At 40.5% G+C, this 18,342-nt stretch overlaps 2 protein-coding genes across 3 annotated transcripts in view; both read right to left on the reverse strand.

Annotated features, from left to right (window-relative positions):
- LOC308091422 (protein AMN1 homolog) overlaps positions 1 to 7,014 on the reverse strand; it is a 28,782-nt gene extending 21,768 nt beyond the window's left edge. Inside the window, exons 1-3 of the mRNA XM_080437040.1 lie at positions 6,967 to 7,014; positions 5,903 to 6,035; positions 2,174 to 2,303 (exon numbers count right to left, since the gene is read on the reverse strand). Coding sequence (XP_080293166.1) covers positions 2,174 to 2,303; positions 5,903 to 6,035; positions 6,967 to 6,992 — 289 coding nt within the window. The 5' untranslated portion in view covers positions 6,993 to 7,014. The remainder of the gene's footprint in view (positions 1 to 2,173; positions 2,304 to 5,902; positions 6,036 to 6,966) is intronic.
- A 1,965-nt stretch (positions 7,015 to 8,979) lies between these two features.
- LOC308092145 (uncharacterized protein) lies at positions 8,980 to 17,395 on the reverse strand (the record flags this gene model as incomplete). Of its 2 annotated transcripts, XM_080437995.1 has the most annotated exons (4): positions 8,980 to 9,485; positions 10,002 to 10,064; positions 11,506 to 12,805; positions 12,836 to 17,395. In XM_080437995.1, 4 exons carry the CDS (start codon positions 17,393 to 17,395, stop codon positions 9,349 to 9,351), a joined length of 6,060 nt encoding a protein of 2,019 aa, XP_080294121.1. In that variant the 3' UTR covers positions 8,980 to 9,348. The 2 variants fall into 2 exon arrangements, with proteins under 2 accessions (XP_080294121.1, XP_080294120.1); XM_080437994.1 differs by having other exon boundaries at positions 11,506 to 17,395.
- Positions 17,396 to 18,342: the final 947 nt, after the last annotated feature.

Consider the following 18,342-nt stretch of genomic DNA (forward strand, 5'->3'; position numbering starts at 1 on the left):
TGAAAATTTGCCTGATGAAGACCTATAAAGGTTGAAACATTGCGCCATTAACTTGATTTTTTTATAAATCCTATAATACTGAACAAAACCAGCTTAATTTGGTTGTGATCACGTGATTTCTGGGTGTACTCTTCTTGGGTGATCCTGGGATCATTCACAGGCTGTGGAAGAGCGCCCTCTATCGTAAACCACTGAAAACACCTGTATGACGAGTGACTTGTCAATGGCGGTGTGAGCCTTGGATTGAAATGACGAGTATACTCGTCAATGGCAGTCAATGAGTTAAAGAAGATACATTTTGGGAGCTTTAAACCAGTGTGTGGATGTTTTAACTTCTTCTCCTTGATTCTTGCCTTGATGTCCAGCTCCTGGCCTAAAAACAGATACAAGATGTGCACACAATCTCCTCTGTGAAGTGGTATCAGACATAGCCATGGTGAACAAAACGCAACTTATCCATTCTTCAGCTCTCCATATTAGGAGGATGTGGAATTGAATAGGTCTGCAAATTTCAATATGCCAAGGCCTAACCAGGCAACCCCCGTTTCTGTAAATTACTGTATATCATGACATTCAAGTGATAATCAAAACCCATTACTTGTGTGTCAGACATGATGTTTTTAGGAGGTTCAAAGTGGATTAACCAAAAAGTCTACAAGCACACATGTACTCAGCATTGTCTAATCACTTGATGCAACGACTTTCTTGCATCAACTTCGCTGCAGCTTCTTGAATACATTCATGCTTCAGTGAGGATTCTGGTCTGTCTTGTTTCTTGAAAACACTCTGCTCCAACACTTACAATCAGGTCATATTATTATGCCATTTGTAGTGAAACTAGAGGTTCATCTAGTAGCCTAGGCCCGCACATACAATATAGGCTATATACTATCATTCCTCAAATACAAACCTCTTAGGTACAGAGTGGCTTGCTGTGCGTTGGCCTGGTCGGGCATCATTGGGTTTTCACTATGCTGGTGGGTTCTAAGAAGATATGGTATAATGTTCATTTGGGTAATGCCTATTTTTCATGTTAGTGATCATGTTCTGCAGCCTCGCCGTTCTCAGAGTTCTGAAACAGCCCTTGCCAGGGAATATGGGGAGGGAGAGGGAGAGGGACAACAGCATGAAGACAAGAGCGTTCATTATCATCTGTCTGATCATGGTGTCATTTGTGGGAACTGTCTTTATTTGGTTGATCAAGGCCTGTTATTAGATGAAACGGATGTAGTTGGAGCTATATGTGTACACACACACACACACACACACACACAAAGAGCAAGATCAACAGGGGAGGTGTGACATTATCTGTCTCAATGCGAAGCGAGACACACACACACACAGTCTGCACGTGAATATTTTGTGAAAATAATATGCCTTTGTAAACCATATAAATGCTTTTGTAAACAAAACCGCTCCCCACGAAGGATGGAGTAACCAAAGATGTTTAACCTAGGTTTAACCTTGTTTAGTTGTGGCTTTGATATCTGTGGAACTGATTGTTGTGCACATAGCACAGAGGTGTGTGGTTACAACCACACAGCAGTAGATTGATGGTTGAACTTCAGATGTATCAGATTGATATAGCCTCGCGTGGCCAGACTACATCGCTTTGTCTTCAGTTGCCTGTAAAACATGTTTACTGCATTCATGCTTTGTCCCTGAATATCCTTGTTCCACCAATGCTACATTTTGTATGAGAATAAATATGTGTACACGTGCGATGAAACTGTTAAGAAGATGAAAGTGACACACACACACACACACACACACACACACACACACACACACACACACACACACACACACACACACACACACACACACACACACACACACACACACACACACACACACACACACACACACACACACACACACACACACACACACACACACACACACACACACACACACACTCTTTAATTGCCTGTAAAACATGTTTTGACCCTGAATATCCTTGTTCCACCCATGCTATATCGGAATAAATATGTCTGTCTTACAATAAAGCAGAGCAATCTGAGAAGTGACTAGTGATCTATTTTTGGTGTGCGACATGATGCACAACCAAGTATAAATCAGTCATAAGGATCAAACAGTCCTGTAGGCCAACTGCAAACAGAACATATTAATTATTTGTTTGAGGTTTTCCCTTTTGATGCGTGTTGGCTACCTTCTGAAGTGATTCTCTGAGAGCCAACCAGCATTATCATCTTGAGTTGTGGGCAGCTGATCTGTTGTAGGGCAAGATCTGACACTGGACAGCAACGTAGATCCAGCTTCTGTATCCCTGGATGCAACAGCTGAGAACAAGATAAGAATGATTGCCTCATACCACTAATTTTTATGCAAAAATGGCAAAGCAAAAATGTACAGATCATTGGGGTCTTCTCCTCCAAACTCCAAAGCTTCCAAACTTCCATGTTACAGGTAAAAATGTTTGTATGAGGACAAAATTACATGATCATCTGTTCGCATGTATGGGGATGGGAAATGTATAGGAGAGCTATAAAGCTGTATGAGAACATATTACAGACTTGGCATCTACATATCCTGTTTCACATGCTCATAGGGATGGGAATGTTGTAAACATAATGATTTACGATAACACTGGCTGAAAAACTCTGAGCGTTCAAGGCTGCTAAATCGTTGCACTTGAAGCTGTCATTGCATTGATTTGAAACTCTCTATCCTAGAGAGTGACCCTATGCCCTTTACGCTCTGTACCCAAAACTGCATCGCTTCTGTATATTTTAGAGGGGCCACTTCTTCAAATCTCGAGGAAATGTATTGGTTCCCCTGTCTACAACCTTTAAATCAACAATATCCTTATTGATGGATGGCAGGCAGAGGATGTTGACAGTTGATACTTACTTCCTCTATACCATAGTGACTCCCAAGCAACGAGGGGTACAAGAGTATCGTGTATGAGCGCACACTCGCCTTTTTGTCTCTGCCCTGTTCATGAACAGCCTTTTTAATAAACTTCTTTTGTACTTTGAGACCGCCTGAGTATTGTTATTGTCCATCAGAATTATTTTTGTCGTAGTGAATTTTCCACCACACTTTTCCATTTTCATTAAACAATTAACGCCTGTTCTGTGATGCCATGTCCTTATTGGTGGCTGCTTAGGGCAGTGGTTTTCACACTTTTTAAGGACTCCACAATGACCATAATTTGGTATGCATTAGGCCACAGACCTCCATAAGAGTATATAAATGGAACCAAATGGATCCTAAGTGTCCATCAGGTTTTATATTATGTACACTCTCAAGAGTTACAGACCTGCAAGGATCCATTTGGTTCCTAACTATGAATAATTTTGCTGGGGACACCCTGGAAACCCCTCAAGGACCCCTGGGGGTCCCCAGACCCTATCTTGTGAAACACTTGCTAGGGTAGGTACAGCACACAGTAAAATCTGTGTTCATTTATACATTTGTAGCTCTTTGATTGTACAGATGTAACCAAATTGGTGTTGGTTGTGATCAGATTACAAGGCAATGATCATTTGCCTGCTGTGATGTCTCCTTTCCAATGAAACCTAAAGTTTATTCTACATGTTTCCTTGGTTGAGAGATTTCACAGTAGCTGAGGTGCTTCTTTGCACCTAAATTGCACAACTAGCACATACAGTATGTACTGTACAGTACTTGACCTTTTGACCCTAATGGCTAGTCCACACCAATGCAACTCCTTGCAAAACCTTGCAACTACTTGCAAATACTTGCAACCATTATCCCCAATGGCAGTTGCGAATAGTTACGTTGGTGCGGTGACTGCGGTCTGGCCTTTAATGTCACTCAATGTATGTACCTACGTGATGGATGAGCTACCAACGAGCCGTGGTGTGAAACCTTCATCTACCCCCAACCACAGGCCTCTGGTGCTTTCCTGTGCTCTTCCTGTTATGCCCCAAGCGACAGAGTGAGAAGCGAGGACCAAAACTAGACGCGTCATTGCCCAGAACACAAATCCATCTTATACAATGACATTTACCTGTAAAAAAAGATAATTTGTGCCGCGCTGCGAGCTTGAACATCTGCTATTTTTTTAAAACATTGAAAATGTTAGGATGGTTTTTTTTGCACAAGTCTTCTCTTATAATTATAATAATAAAACAACTTTATTTGTATAGCACTTTTGTGTTACAAAGTGCTTGAACAATCAAAACAGCAATCAAACAACTATGCAATAATGCAATAACAGTAATAAATTAAGTTTACAATAGAACAGAGCAATAACGAACAAGATTTATCTCAAGGAGTTAAAAAGGCCATTCTGTACAAATGGGTTTTTAAGAGGGATTTAAAACTTGTTCATCGTTAATCGATCTGGTTAACCTGAGTTTCTCTGGTAGGCTGTTCCAGAGTCTGGGGGCCTTTATGGCAAAGGCCCGATCTCCTTTGGTCACCAAACTAGCCTTATGAATCTTGTGGTAGAATTAAGGGTTAAACAGCACAATTGCCCAGCAGAGAAAGGGCAGCTAGAAACAAGTGAGAAAGGGGTAGATTGAAACAGTGTGATTGGAACAACCAGGTGTTCCAATCACCAAAACATTCCATGATAGCGTAGGCCCAAGAGTGAGGAGACAGAACAATGGTGATGGTACAGAGATAAGAGTATTGACGTAACAATAAGGAGAGGTAAGGGTCACCTCGACATGATTACGGGAAGGAGTTTGGCAAGCACATGTTGTGTTCTCCTCTGTGTCCGTGGGGACAACAGAGGAGAACAATCGTTGGCACTAATAACTCAGTCATAATTAGTGACCGTAGGGACCGTAGGGACCGTAGGGAGGTTCCCCGTCCGAGCAAGGGGCACTGAAACGATATATAAGGGCCACGCAGAGGAGAGAGATTTGGGACCACATGAGAGCTGCTTATGCTACCTGCTAACCTTCTGAGAATGTAACTTCTCTTCTGAATAAACCTTTGTATGATGTAACCTTCACGACTGGACGTACGTTCTTATGCCTACCCACCCGAAGTGATGATCAAGGACCTCTAGTGCCCACAATCTCCAGTAGACCCCGACCAGATGATCTAAGGGTATGCACTGGCACATAGGGTTCTACCATATCACATAAATAGCTAGGAGCTAGATGTTTCTTAAGTGCATGAAGCAGGTCTGGAACACCTTTTTTACCTGGCTTTCAATACAGAGTTCGGAGTCAAATTGGACACCCATGTTCCTCGCAACTGGAGTCACATTAGTTGCCAAGGGGCCAAGACTGTCTAGAATGGTGGTTTTTGAACTGAGGGGACCAAAATGAATAATGTCAGATTTGTCGGAGTTTAACTGTAGGAAATGTTGAGGCATCCAGGAGTGAATATCGGCCAAGCAAGCTTTGAGGGGGGTCCTCTGGAGGTCCCTGGCACAAAACATACAGATGGGGAGTCCGCGGCCATATATATATATATATTCAGACTGAGTGGCAGATATTGAAGCTTATCCTGAAGTAGATCACATCACCGTAAGGGTCCATATTAACAGTAAGGATTCTATTGCGTAGAAAAGAGACTAACCTGATTTATTTTCACCAATGAGAAAGAAATTAGAAACGATACAAATTGTGTCTGAAACTAATCATCACTTCGGATTGACACAAAAACAAAACTTAATGCTGTGACTGGTGGTAGTAATACGTTGAGTGAAGTGAAATTGATTAAACTGTGAGCAAGTAAAACGCTTTGGTAAACAGTTTGTGGTGATTTCTTTATTTCAATTTCCAACTAAAACTGTATCGAAAGACAGCTCATAAATATTACAGGCTCCCTGACTGACATCTCCTTCTTTTCTCCCTCATGTGTTGACAAGCACTTAGTAAAGTTAACCGTGTTTTATTTAAAGATCCCTTGCCTGTCATAGTGTATTGTTTTTCTCAGACGTAGAGCGTACCTGACCGATGTTCATGTCAGTGACTGTCCCTCTTGAAGTCATTATTTGCAGCAGTCTGTCCTTTAAGCCCGCAGGTAAGGTCCTGATGTCACTGAGGTAGTTGTCTGCATAGGTAGCCAAACTCTCTGCACAGCTGCAACACACAATGGAAGCTGCTGTCCTATTCACATCTCTCAATCAGTGAAATGACCAGTGATGGACAAAGTACTCACATTCTTTACTTAAATAGAAGTGTCAATACTGCAACGTAGAAATACTCTGTTACAAGTAAAAATCCAGAATTCAAAATGTACTTGAATAAAAGTACAAAAGTATTGGCATCAAAATATACCTAAAGTATTAAAAGTACCCGTTATGGTTATGCAGAATTTCCCATTTTCAAATGTATTAAATCTTTTGAAAATGGCTGATCTACAAGCTCACAACGAGCTTGTGAGCGGAGCTTGTTGAGCGGAGTCCCTCGGGGCTCTATACTAGTGTCTTTTCTGTTATTGTGGGGAAGGCTTTCGCTGAAAATAGCAGATCGACAAGCTCACAACTATGCGTTGTGAGCTTGTCGATCTGCTATTTTCAGCGAAAGCCTTCCCCACAATACGGATGCTGGGGTTTAAGTGGTTAATTTACAAAAAATGTAATGGAGATGCAAGGTTTCTGCCTGACAGGCAACTGATTGATTGATGGAATACTTTATTTAGAAATTTGCAGAAAAAAGCACATGAAAGTACAGTTTAAATACACGGTCAACTAGATTAACAAAAAAAAAAAGAGCCTATGGCTTATTCAATTGGGGTCCTTTGTACTCAATTCATAGTGACATTAAATGACAGACAGATATACACTACTATGCAGAACATCATCAACGATATCAATCTAACCACTCTAATCTATAAAAACTAAATCGTATCCAACGACAACAAAGTTTTTGGGTCTGAGAGGCTAAATCTCATCAAATGGTGGTTCGTGGCTCAAATGCCGAATAAATAATGGACCTTGACATGAAAAGGGTTGAAAACCACTGATTTATAATATCACATCAACCTAATGTTAACGTCAACAACACTCACATATCCAAGAGACATTCGACCGTCATTCTGCTCCCTTTGTTTTGTTTTGGTTTCGTCTTCTTCTTCTATTTGGGTTTTATTGGCGGTTGGCAAACATAATTGTGCATTACCGCCACCTACTTGTCTCTTTATTCAACATGAGTCACCAATAAATACCTATAACTAAATACATAACTTAAAATCAAATAAATTTTTTAAATCAAATATATATCTATAACACCTTTCCCTGAATTTCTTCTTAGTATATTTACTTCATACCGCTCTTTAATTTCTGTTGAATTCTCAATCTTCTTTCTAATTCATATTCTCTGCAGTTCCTCATCATATGTTCCACTGTTTCTTCCTCCCCACAACGATTGCATCTCATTGGTTGTTTCCCAATAATGTACACTGAAGTTGTAGTTATTAAAGCCTGTGTGGCCAAATCTTAGCCGTGATAGTATTGTATTGTCTTCTGCTCCTTCCTGCTCCCCTCACCTCTCCTATATACTTTCCTCTGAGTTTGAATTCTATAAAAACATCTTCCCTTCCTCTCCTCCTCCCACCTCTTCTGCCATCTCTCCTTCATCCTTCTTTAAATAATGTTCTTTAATACCCTTGTTTTGGTTTCTTCTTTTCCTCTGCTATATTGTATGACCCTTGCATTATAAATTGACACTCTACAGCCAACCACTGGATGTGGATTACGTGTATGCCGTGGTAGAAGTACTCAGATAATTTGTCTTTCCTTCTTTCTTTCTTTCTTTAACGTAAGTAAAAGTAGCAATACCACAATGGAAAAATACTCTCTTACAAGTGAAAGGCCTTGAGTAAAGGTACAAAAGTACAAAAGTGTTGGCATCAGTATATTATATAGTAACATTTTTACATAGCAGATTTACAAGCTCACAATAGTGTCACGTTGTGATGCATTGTGAGCTTGGAAATCGGCTATTTTTGAATATCCCAAGTATAAAATAGGGCTTGATTGGTTCATGTATGGTTTGTAATACATGAACCGACAGGCTCAGTGAACAAACTCCCTCCACATCCTCCTAGTAGTAACGTTAAAGCCCTCACTATGTCAGCATGTAATTCAGTGCAAGTTCATATGTATTGTGTCATGTTCTTTTAATTTCTCTGTATTGGAGTACTTTCTGGCCCATGAGGGGCTCATGTGTCTATTATCATGTTATAATCATTATCATTGTATTAACTATCTTTAGGCTCTGCTTCAGGGGGGTTGTGATCACCTCAAGTCTGTGTCATGCTAGTGAAGGTTGGGAGAAGAGCCACACTGCCAAACACAATGCAATATCATTACTCCATTACCTCATATCTGCAATAATATTAAAGCAGGGGTCTTCAACGTTTTTCAACCCAAGGACCCCCTTGCTGAGAGAGAAGCAGGGACCCCCACTATACAAACCAAACCATCAACAATTAGTAAACCTGACCTTTCACTCTGTACTTGGTCTTCTCTTTTTTACCCCTCTGCACCAAATCTCTTTGCCGAAAATAGCCGATCTACAAGCTCACAACGAAACGTTGTGAGCTTGTAGATCTGCTATTTTCTTCAGAATAGGGATGCTAGGGTGCTAGTGTGTAAAAAATTATAATTCTATCGCACAAAGATTTGGCGGCCTCCCTGTAGAAACTCTGAGGACCCCCTAAGGGTCCCCCCTGGTGAAGAACCCTACATTAGAGACGTTGAAAGTGTTTTAAGTATTTGTTTCAATGTATTTTGACCTTATCTTTCTACCTGTTGATTTGACATTTAGATACACTGTCAGCTACAACTATAGCAGCTATACCAGTCTGACCCATGAATGCAGTTTTGTAGAAGTATAATTATCAAAAACAAAAGGGTAAATACAATAGTAAAAAAGTAAGTAAAAATACATCAAAACTGTACTTAAGTACAGCACTTAAATAATTGCAGTTACATTCCACTACTGCTTGTATGCCTACATTCAGCCAGGTTTATGCTAGCATACTTTGTAGAACACAAAGATGAGCCACACATGATTTCATATAAAACTTTTATCTCAACATATGTATGCATGTAAAAAATATAGATTTGGAACATACAGTTAGAACAGTCCCTTTCTGGTTACATTCACAATGCTTCCAACATTTGGCACATTTCAGTTTAAAAAAATATACAAAAAAAGATTGTGCAAAAACAGCAAACAATGTTGTAAGAAAACAAGATAAAAAGTCAAATTCAATGTATAAACAAACATCTTCTTTGACATGGTATTACAAAAACATAGATTACGATAAATGTGTATGTTATGAAAACATTTAAACACTGGCAGTAACCAAGATGACCAAGGGAACCAGGGGAAACAAAGTGTACGTGTTCCCCGGTTTATCCATAAAATTAAAATGTCCATCACATTATTCATCTCCAGATGGCTGCTTCGCCTCAAGGTATTTCTTTTGGAACTGGTGGAAGGTGGTGGTTTCCTTGGGGACTGTAGAGCTTGTCGAGGGTAAGGGACAATACTTCTTCGACGGAACCAGGGCCCAGTCACCTAAAATGTTCAATAATCATAAGTAAAAAATCATCTCCAATGTGAGGTTTATTAACATTATGAAACTAATTTCATATTTTCAACTTGCGTAAGACTCAGGTTGTCCGACGACATCTAAAATCATATTAGTATTGCCCAGTACTAGTTGCAAGGATTAATTAGGTGAAGGGAATAGATAGATTTATAGGTGTTTAAATGGCTGACGGTTATTTTCCCAACAACACTGATTTCATAGTCAGGTTACAGCATTGATTGATTGATTGAATACTTTATTAGTCAGAAATGTAAGAGCACGTCAGACATTAAGACTAAAAGGAAAACAACACACCATTGTGGTCCCATGATAGCATAATGTGTCAATGTCTGATGGAAATGCATCGAAATTGCCACCCCAAAATATTTTGTATGCTGTCATCAATCAATAAACTATCAATTCATTAGCACTCAATAGAAGTTAAAACAAAAAAAAAACACAATAATGCTAACAAGAAACCATTTTACATTCATATTTAATACCTCTTGGTCCTTTCACGTCTGTCTTTGAAATTCTGTCCTGTGCTTTAACAAGGTCAGGAGTATCTGAAAAAGAAAATAAAAAACAGCAATGTTCCATGAATATGTTTGTTTTGTGATTAATGAACAATAAAACGCAATGAGTTAGAATTCAGGCTGACATACAACTCAATCTCTACCATGATCTCCTCCGAATAGATCTAAAAATAATAATCAGGAAGGATAGCTGTAAATGACATCAAATTTGTTGTCATGCACAACAAATTTGGTCTTAAGGGAAAGGACCTTCCTACTGCAAAACGTATAGTTAGTTAGTCATTGGTTTCATACTGCATGGTCAGCTGTTGGCTATTTAGTATATAACCTTTGCATTATAGGCCCGAACAAGGGACATCAATGGCTATAGGCTCAAGGCTCTACATCTTAAAATAGCTGAAAAGGGTCCCATCAACGGGCGGAACTTCAAGCACACTCCGATGAGCAAGGACTTGTTAAGCTCAGTGGGGGAGCAGTTAAGATATAAGTGTCTTGCTCATGCACCTGCAACCTCCAAGACAAATGTGTATCTTGGAGTTTGCATGGGCAAATTCAGCCAATACATATGGCACACACGCGCATCCTTGTACCACTCAACGTGATTTAAAAAAAAGTCATGAATTATTTTTAAATTGACTAAATCAGCACTTTATTTAACACTTTCAACCTGGCTTCCCTATTTGGGGCATGACATTGTAGGCGAAAATATTATTTTATTTATTTATTCATGAATAAAATAGCAAAAATCCTCTTTCTCTATGGCGGTGATTTTCAAACCTTTTGTACCCAAGGCACACCAATGGGCAAGTCAAAATCTCAAGGAACGCCTCCTAGCTAAAAATCTACAAGCTAGCATGTAGATTTTTAGCTAGGAGGCGTTCCTTGAGAAATTGACTTGCCCATTGGTGTGCCTTGGGTACAAAAGGTTTGAAAATCACCAGCATAGAGAAAGAGGATTTGTGGATGAAGAATGCTTTATTGGATATGCTATGCATCATAACCATCCATTCAGTTACTTAAGTTGTTAGAATAGATCACAAATCATTAATCAGATGAGCTGAGTGATTTATAAAATTCTTGATTCAATTACGATTTGGGCTCCCAACGGTTATGAAAACAAGATAATAGAGATAAAAGCATCATTGTGCCGCATTGCGTTATGCAATAACATTCTTGTATGATTTTGTGGTATGGTATATTGGGCAGACAACACATCAAGCGTTTCAAGCTGTGTCCCCACATATCAACATCAAACAGTCATTTACTGGTTATTTTTAAGTATGGATGCAGTATCTAGGAGACTGAGTTGTGTGTCTGTGTTTTGCAGTAGTTATTCCTCCCTCACACTTTAACATACATACTGTTAAAAAGTTTTTTTTAAAGTTCAACAAATACGTTTCCAAAGTCAATGAGTAATCTTATTAAATAATTGAAATCTCGATATGGAGATTGGAGCATTAATATCACATACCTAAAGAATCAGTGCCAGTGGATCCATCTTTGAAGTTGAAGGTACTCGGTAGAACGCTGAACTTTAAGATGATCTTCTTCTCCTTAGGCATGAAGGCATGGTTCCGTCCCTCAGATTTACTTCCCATGCCATCTGAAGGCTTATTGCACTTAACTGGACTCTCCTTTGACTTGTTCTTTTTATGTTTGTAACCATGTAAAATAGACTTTCTAATGTCTAGACGCAAGCTCTGCTTTTTCTTCTCAGTTCCACGAGATAATAGTCTTGAAAGTCTTCTTTCAGAACACACTGGATGATTCAGTGCATTAGTGGGTTGTACAGATTCAGGCTTTTTGGGGGATCTTTCTGATAAAGAGCAGGTAACCATATAGTTCCCTGGTGTGAGTCGTCTCTTTTTGTATTTCCCGCTGGTTGGTACAACAGTTTTCTGCCACTCATTATGAATCCGCTGTTTGACAGAGGTAGGGCTAGATTCTAAGGGACTTTCAAAGATATGTCGTTTAACCGGACTCTTCAGCACAGCGGTACTTTTCTTCCAAGTGTTGCTGTCCGCAGTGAGGATTTGTCGAAGCGTAATGGCCCGAGATTCAGAGGGATCTTCAAAAATCTGTTTGACTGGACTTTTGACCACAAGGGTATGTTTCTTCCCAGTGTTGGTGTCCACAGAGAGGTTTTGTAGAGGCACAATTGCCTGAGATTCAGGGGGATCTTCAAAGATCTGTTTGACTGGACTTTTGACCACAAGGGTACATTTCTTCCCAGTGTCGGTGATCACAGAGAGGTTTTGTAGACGCACTATTGCCTGAGATTCATGGGGATCTTCAAAGATCTGTGGTTTCACCGGAACTTCGACAACAGGGGTAATTCTCCTCCTAGTCTTGATGTACACAGTGATGATTTGTGGGGGTGGAATTCCGTGATCTGAGAAGCAATTGTCTCGATTTATACCTCGACCATTTATCACCTGTTTTCCATTATTGGAGCCAAATAAGGCCAGTTTCACAGGTATAACATTTGTTACATACTCAAAGTCCATGATGTTTTCCTGGATAGACAACTTGTCCACATGTTTTGGTTTACCCAGGGGAATAGTCGGCAATTTGGTAGACAATGATGATTGTTTACATCTCTTCATCTTTTTCTGAAAAGTTGACATTGCTGAAAAGGTTCTCTTGCGTTTTTTGGGTCTACCATCTAAGCTTAGATTCTTTTTAGGATCACGAACGTGGCTTTGTCCCAAGGAAAGAGAATTAAGGAAACAAACTTTTGCATCAGAAGACTTATTACTCTGACAGATACTTGTAGGTGTTTGTCCCTTTTCTATTCCAAATGATATGTGTCCCCTGTCTGTAGGATTCGGCTCAGCTTGTCCACAATTATCTTCAACCTCTGATGTCATGTCTGTAGGATTCTGCTCAGCTTGTCCACAATTGTCTTCAACCTCTGATGTCATGTCTGTAGGATTCTGCTCAGCTTGTCTACAATTGTCTTCAACCTCTGATGTCATGTCTGTAGGATTCTGCTCAGCTTGTCCACAATTGTCTTCAACCTCTGATGTCAAGACAGTTGTTTCAACTTCATTAGTAGTCAAGACAGTTGTTATTTTGGTTCCTTTTTCAATAATGCTTGAACTGTATGAGTGACCTATTGATGACGTACTTGGTAGGGAAATGCTCCCTGGTTCTGAATTTGAAAAAGAGTGGTGCATCTCATCATCATAAGTTGTAAGGTCAATGGTTTCCATTATATCAGTGCATTGCTCTCCCAATATCTCCCATAGGTCTGTGTCGTCTTCTTCAAGGCCTACAGTTCTCTTGCATGTGTTGGGTTTAGCCACTAAGCTTATATTGTTAGGATCAGGACTTTGGCTCAAGAAAAGATTTTCATGGTAACCAACTTTCTCATTTTTAACACCTAGTGACAGTTTTGCATCAGAAGACTCCCTCAGATGGATGCCTGTAGGTGTTGGTCCCTCTTCCATTCCCAATGACATGCGTCTTTGGTCTGTAGCATTCTTCTCAGCTTGTCCACAATGACCTTCAGCCTCTGATGTCAAGACAGATGTTTCCATTTCAGTTTCTATTTCAATAATGCTTGAATTGCACGAGTCAGCCATTGATGATGTACTTGGCAGGGAAAAGCTCTTTGGTTCTGCACTGAAAAAAGAGAGGTGCATCTCATCATCATCATCTGACAGGCAAATTATTTCTCCGACCTCAGTGCATTGCTCAGACAATTTCTCCCTTTGTTCTGTATTTTCTGTGTTCATGATGAGACCTTTAGAATCCTGCTTTTGCTTGCACTGGCACTTGGTGATGGGCTTTCCAGAAATGGCTGCAATACACCTTATCACACAGCAAAACTCTTGCATGTCAGGCTCTACCTTCTCCTCAGGTTTCTTAGTATCAGCCTTGCCATCATTCACCACAGAGCCACTGAACAACTCTTCTGACTGATCAGCAGGCTTTTCACTTTTTGCCTGATAATTGTGCACTTGTTCGAAGACAATCTTGGCCTCATCTGGAGGCATAACATGGATCTCTAACAAGGAACATAGGTCAATGGAGTCTGTCGTCGTTTCTACATCAACAGAGATGCCGTTTTCTGTAATAATGTCTTTGACACCCGAGTCTTCCTTTTCATCCATTTCATCATCAGATCCCAGTTTGGACTGGTTGTCACTCTCAAGTTCGTCCGGACAGTATTTCAAAGACTGAGGGAAGCCAAACTCTTTGTCAATGTTATCCAACTGTTCATTGGTATTCAGCCATGATGAAGTGTACGTCACCTTGGGATGAACATAATCATCATTAAGAACTTGGTAGCCGTCTTTAATTTTATCCCAAGAACAATCAACTTGTGAGACAATGACAGAGTCAGACGTTAAACGGTTAATACATTTCGTAACCTCAGCCATTAGCGTTAGGTAATTGTCTGTTTTTAACTCATTCTTCAACTTGTCAATGCGCCCTTCCCAAAAGAGGCACATTATTTCTCTTGAAAGGTCAATCACTGGTAAGTCTTCCGATTGCATTTGTTTGCATTTGAGGTTTGTAGTCTCAACGAACGTCATTAGTTTGTCAAATGTCCATGCGATAGTTGGAACTAAGGATAAGTCCATGGCATCTGAATCTTCTTGCATCTCACTGTTATTCTCCCCAGTTTGGCTCACAGACACTTCAGTGGTCACTGAAAGTTGTGGCGTGGGTGTGACTTCCCAATGACTATCAGAGACTACATCTTCATGTTGTGTGTCCTCAGCAACAGATAACTTTGTAGATGTCATGTCTGTGCCAACAATGTATGGTCCTGTATCCTCAATCAATGACACTTTAGTGCCATCACTGGAGACAGCCAGGCAAACTCTAGAATCATCTTTCACATGTTGTGGCGAAATGCGTGATTTCTCAAGGTTACCACCCATTTGCTTTATGGTGCCATTTTTACATTGACCATGGCTCATTTGAGAATGTTCTTGCATGCTGAAAACCTGGTTAATTGTCTGTGATAGTGGTTGTACAACCGCAACAGCTCTCTGTTCTACCAGCTTTACTGTAGAGCCTACTGTTTCAGGTAGTTTGGCATTGCTTTGTAGAGGTGGTTGCTTGTCATTTCTCTGCTGTGATATCTTCCCAGGCAATTGCTCTAATTGTGCATAATTTGATGAGGATCCTTGCACACTTTCCTTTGTGAACCTACTGGTATCTACCTTATTTCCAAGAAAAATGACATTGTCTGCCTTGAAACCAGTTTTGTCTTCAGTTACTGTGACATAGAATCCCTTTTGTACAGGGGCAGAGGCATGTGAAGCCTCTGAGGTAGGCTGCTTTGATGACTGTGAACTGTTCCTGTTGAAGCTTAAACGTTTGGTAATAGAGTACCCCTCAGACTGCACAGTCGGAGCACATTTGGCATTATTGTCTTTAACAATGGACTTAACAGTATTTCCAGGGTGAAATGTATTTTTCACCGGAAAGTTATGTTGAGTGGCTTCAGTCGGATTCTGACATATACTGTCTGCTTTTCCAGAGTTGGACATGACAACATTTGTGGAGTTCATTTTTGAATACCTAGGTTGATTGTGATATTGGGATCCATTTGGATATATGAAAGCTTGACTGGAGACACTGTTGTCTCTTCCACTGTGTTGAGTTTGCGGAGTCATGCTTGTCGTTGGCAAAAACGCCCCACTACTTGTTGATGAGTTTGCCATCTGGCCATAACTATTGCTTGTGAAGGATTGAGGTGAAGACAGCTGACTTGGGGCACCTAGTGAGTTTGTCATCTGGGCATAGCCGTTGCTTGTGAAGGATTGGGGTGAAGGCATCTGACTTGATGAGGCACCTGCTGAGTTTGCCATCTGGGTATAGCCGTTGCTTGTGAAAGATTGAGGTGAAGGCATCTGACTTGATGAGGCACCTGCTGAGTTTGCCATCTGGACACAGGTGTTGCTTGAGAAAGATTGAGGTGAAGGCATCGGACTTGATGAGGCACCTGCCGAGTTTGCCATCTGGACACAGGTGGTGCTTGGGAAAGTTTGAGATGATGACATCCGATTTGATGAGGCACCTGCTAAGTTTGTCATCTGGACACAGGTGTTGCTTGAGAAAGATTGAGGTGAAGGCATCTGACTTGATGAGGCACCTGCTGAGTTTGCCATCTGGACACAGGTGTTGCTTGGGAAAAAATTAGATGAAGACATCCGATTTGATGAGGCACCTGATGAGTTTGTCATCTGGGTATAGCCGTTACTTGCGAAAGATTGAGGTGAAGGCATCTGATTTGATGAGGCACCTAATGAGTTTGTAATCTGGGTATAGCCGTTGCTTGTGAAAGATTGAGGTGAAGGCATCTGACTTGATGAGGCACCTGATGAATTTTCCATCCGGACATAGGCGTTGATTGTGAAAGATTGAGGTGAAGGCATCTGATTTGATGAGACACTTGATGAGTTTGCCATCTGGGCATAGTTGTTGCTTGTAAATGATTGATGTGAAGGCATCTGATTTGATGAGACACTTGAGTTTGCCATCTGGGCATAGTTATTGTTTGTGAAAGATTGAGCTGAAGGCATCTGACTTGACAAGGCAACATGAGGAGAGCCTCCATGTTGAGTTCCATTTATTCTGTACCCTCTGCTGTGGTGAAGAGCTGGCTGTTGGTTGTATGCAACGCCAGACTCTAATGTACCATTGCAAAGTTTCTGTGCATCTTGGACAAAGGTATTCACTGTAGAGTTTTGTGACTGGGGTTGCCTTGCCATTCCGTTTACATTCTGACCCAGGTTTGTCTGGGCATTGTTAAGTTGCTGGGCCATGTAACCAGTAGCAGGATAATTTGTGACTACAGTTTGATTGTTATAAATTGTGACATGCTGATCTGGAGTTGATGCACAGCTTTGTAGGGAGTTCGTAACATTTGGTTGTATCCCACCATTTGGACTCTGCTGTGGCCAGTAGTTGGGGGGAGTATCCCTCTCCAGAAGTTTTTTGAGTAGGCCTATAGTATTTTGAGTAGCATGATCAGGTTGACAGTTTAAACTATTTGGCAGGGAATGGCTTCTACTTTGTGCATTAGCGGTTTGTGTTAGGATTGTTGTTTGCATTGTTGTACTGATCCTTGCTGCAGTTGGTCCATGCTGAGGATTTCTCAAGGCCTGGTCATTTGACATCTGTCCATTATAGTAAACTCCATTATGAGAGGTGAACTGAACATTTTGCGGTTGAGACACATCTGCTCTCACTTGCATATATGGAGGAGGTTGATTTGGATCTGCTCTCACTCGCCGATATTGAGGTTTATTTTGAGTTCCATCCATTTGACTCCTGGTAACATATTGTGAGGGATTTCCAACTTGGGGGGGTTGCTGTCCACTTTGGCAAGTATACATTTTGCTTGGACTTCCTCAGCCTTCCTTTCAGCTTTGTGGTAGCTTGTAGAAGAACCATGTCTGAAAGAGAAAGAGAAATACAATGAGAACTTTTTACGTCAATTGACATTTGGAGCATATTGCAATATATATATATATATATATGTATCTAATCTGGCAATATATGCATTTTCACATGATTTGTAATTTTTTTTAACCAGATGAACATGTACAGACATTTGCTGATTCAGGCCTTCCTGTACAGCCTGACACTGATTTACACATTGTTAATGACCAAGGGCCAGGTCCTGGAAGGGACCTCCTGGCCCAGAAGTACGGGCCAGCAGAACACACCTTACACTTGACTGCTCTGGCCAGAAATCGTTTTGTTAATTAACACTACAACACAGCGTTTCATGAGCCCCCTGTCTCAGTTCAATGAAAGGCAGATGACGGAGGCGCCTGCTACTTTTGTGTTGCTTTGTGGCAACTTGTTTTTAACACCACCAATAACTGGGCAAAAAGCTAGTTTTATAGAAAATAAAGTCATCTGGATATTGATAGTATGAGAGGAAACGAGAAAAAGGGAAACAAAACTGGCCATTAGCTTCTACACCAGATCTACAAGGTCACGGACACATTGTGATCTTGCATTATCGGTTAGATAATAAATCTCTCCCAATGTGTACATAAGTCATGATTTATGCTAAATAAACCTACAGTATAACTGATTACGAATGCCTATGCTGTGTATGATAGAGAAATTCATCTAACTAACCAAACACCTTGGTGAAGACGAGATAAACCAACACGAGAGACTTGACTGGAGACAAAGTCAAACCATGCAAGTCAGATGGGGTGATACTACATCGGAGTCCTTCGGGGGTTAGACATGGTGGGATCTTATCACCTGTGCTTTTTAATCTGTATGAACGCTCTAAAATACTTCAAATGTGTAGGACTGGTTG

Source organism: Gymnoscopelus braueri (assembly GCF_963280865.1).
Source record: "Gymnoscopelus braueri genome assembly, chromosome: 9".
Classification (NCBI taxonomy): domain Eukaryota; kingdom Metazoa; phylum Chordata; class Actinopteri; order Myctophiformes; family Myctophidae; genus Gymnoscopelus; species Gymnoscopelus braueri.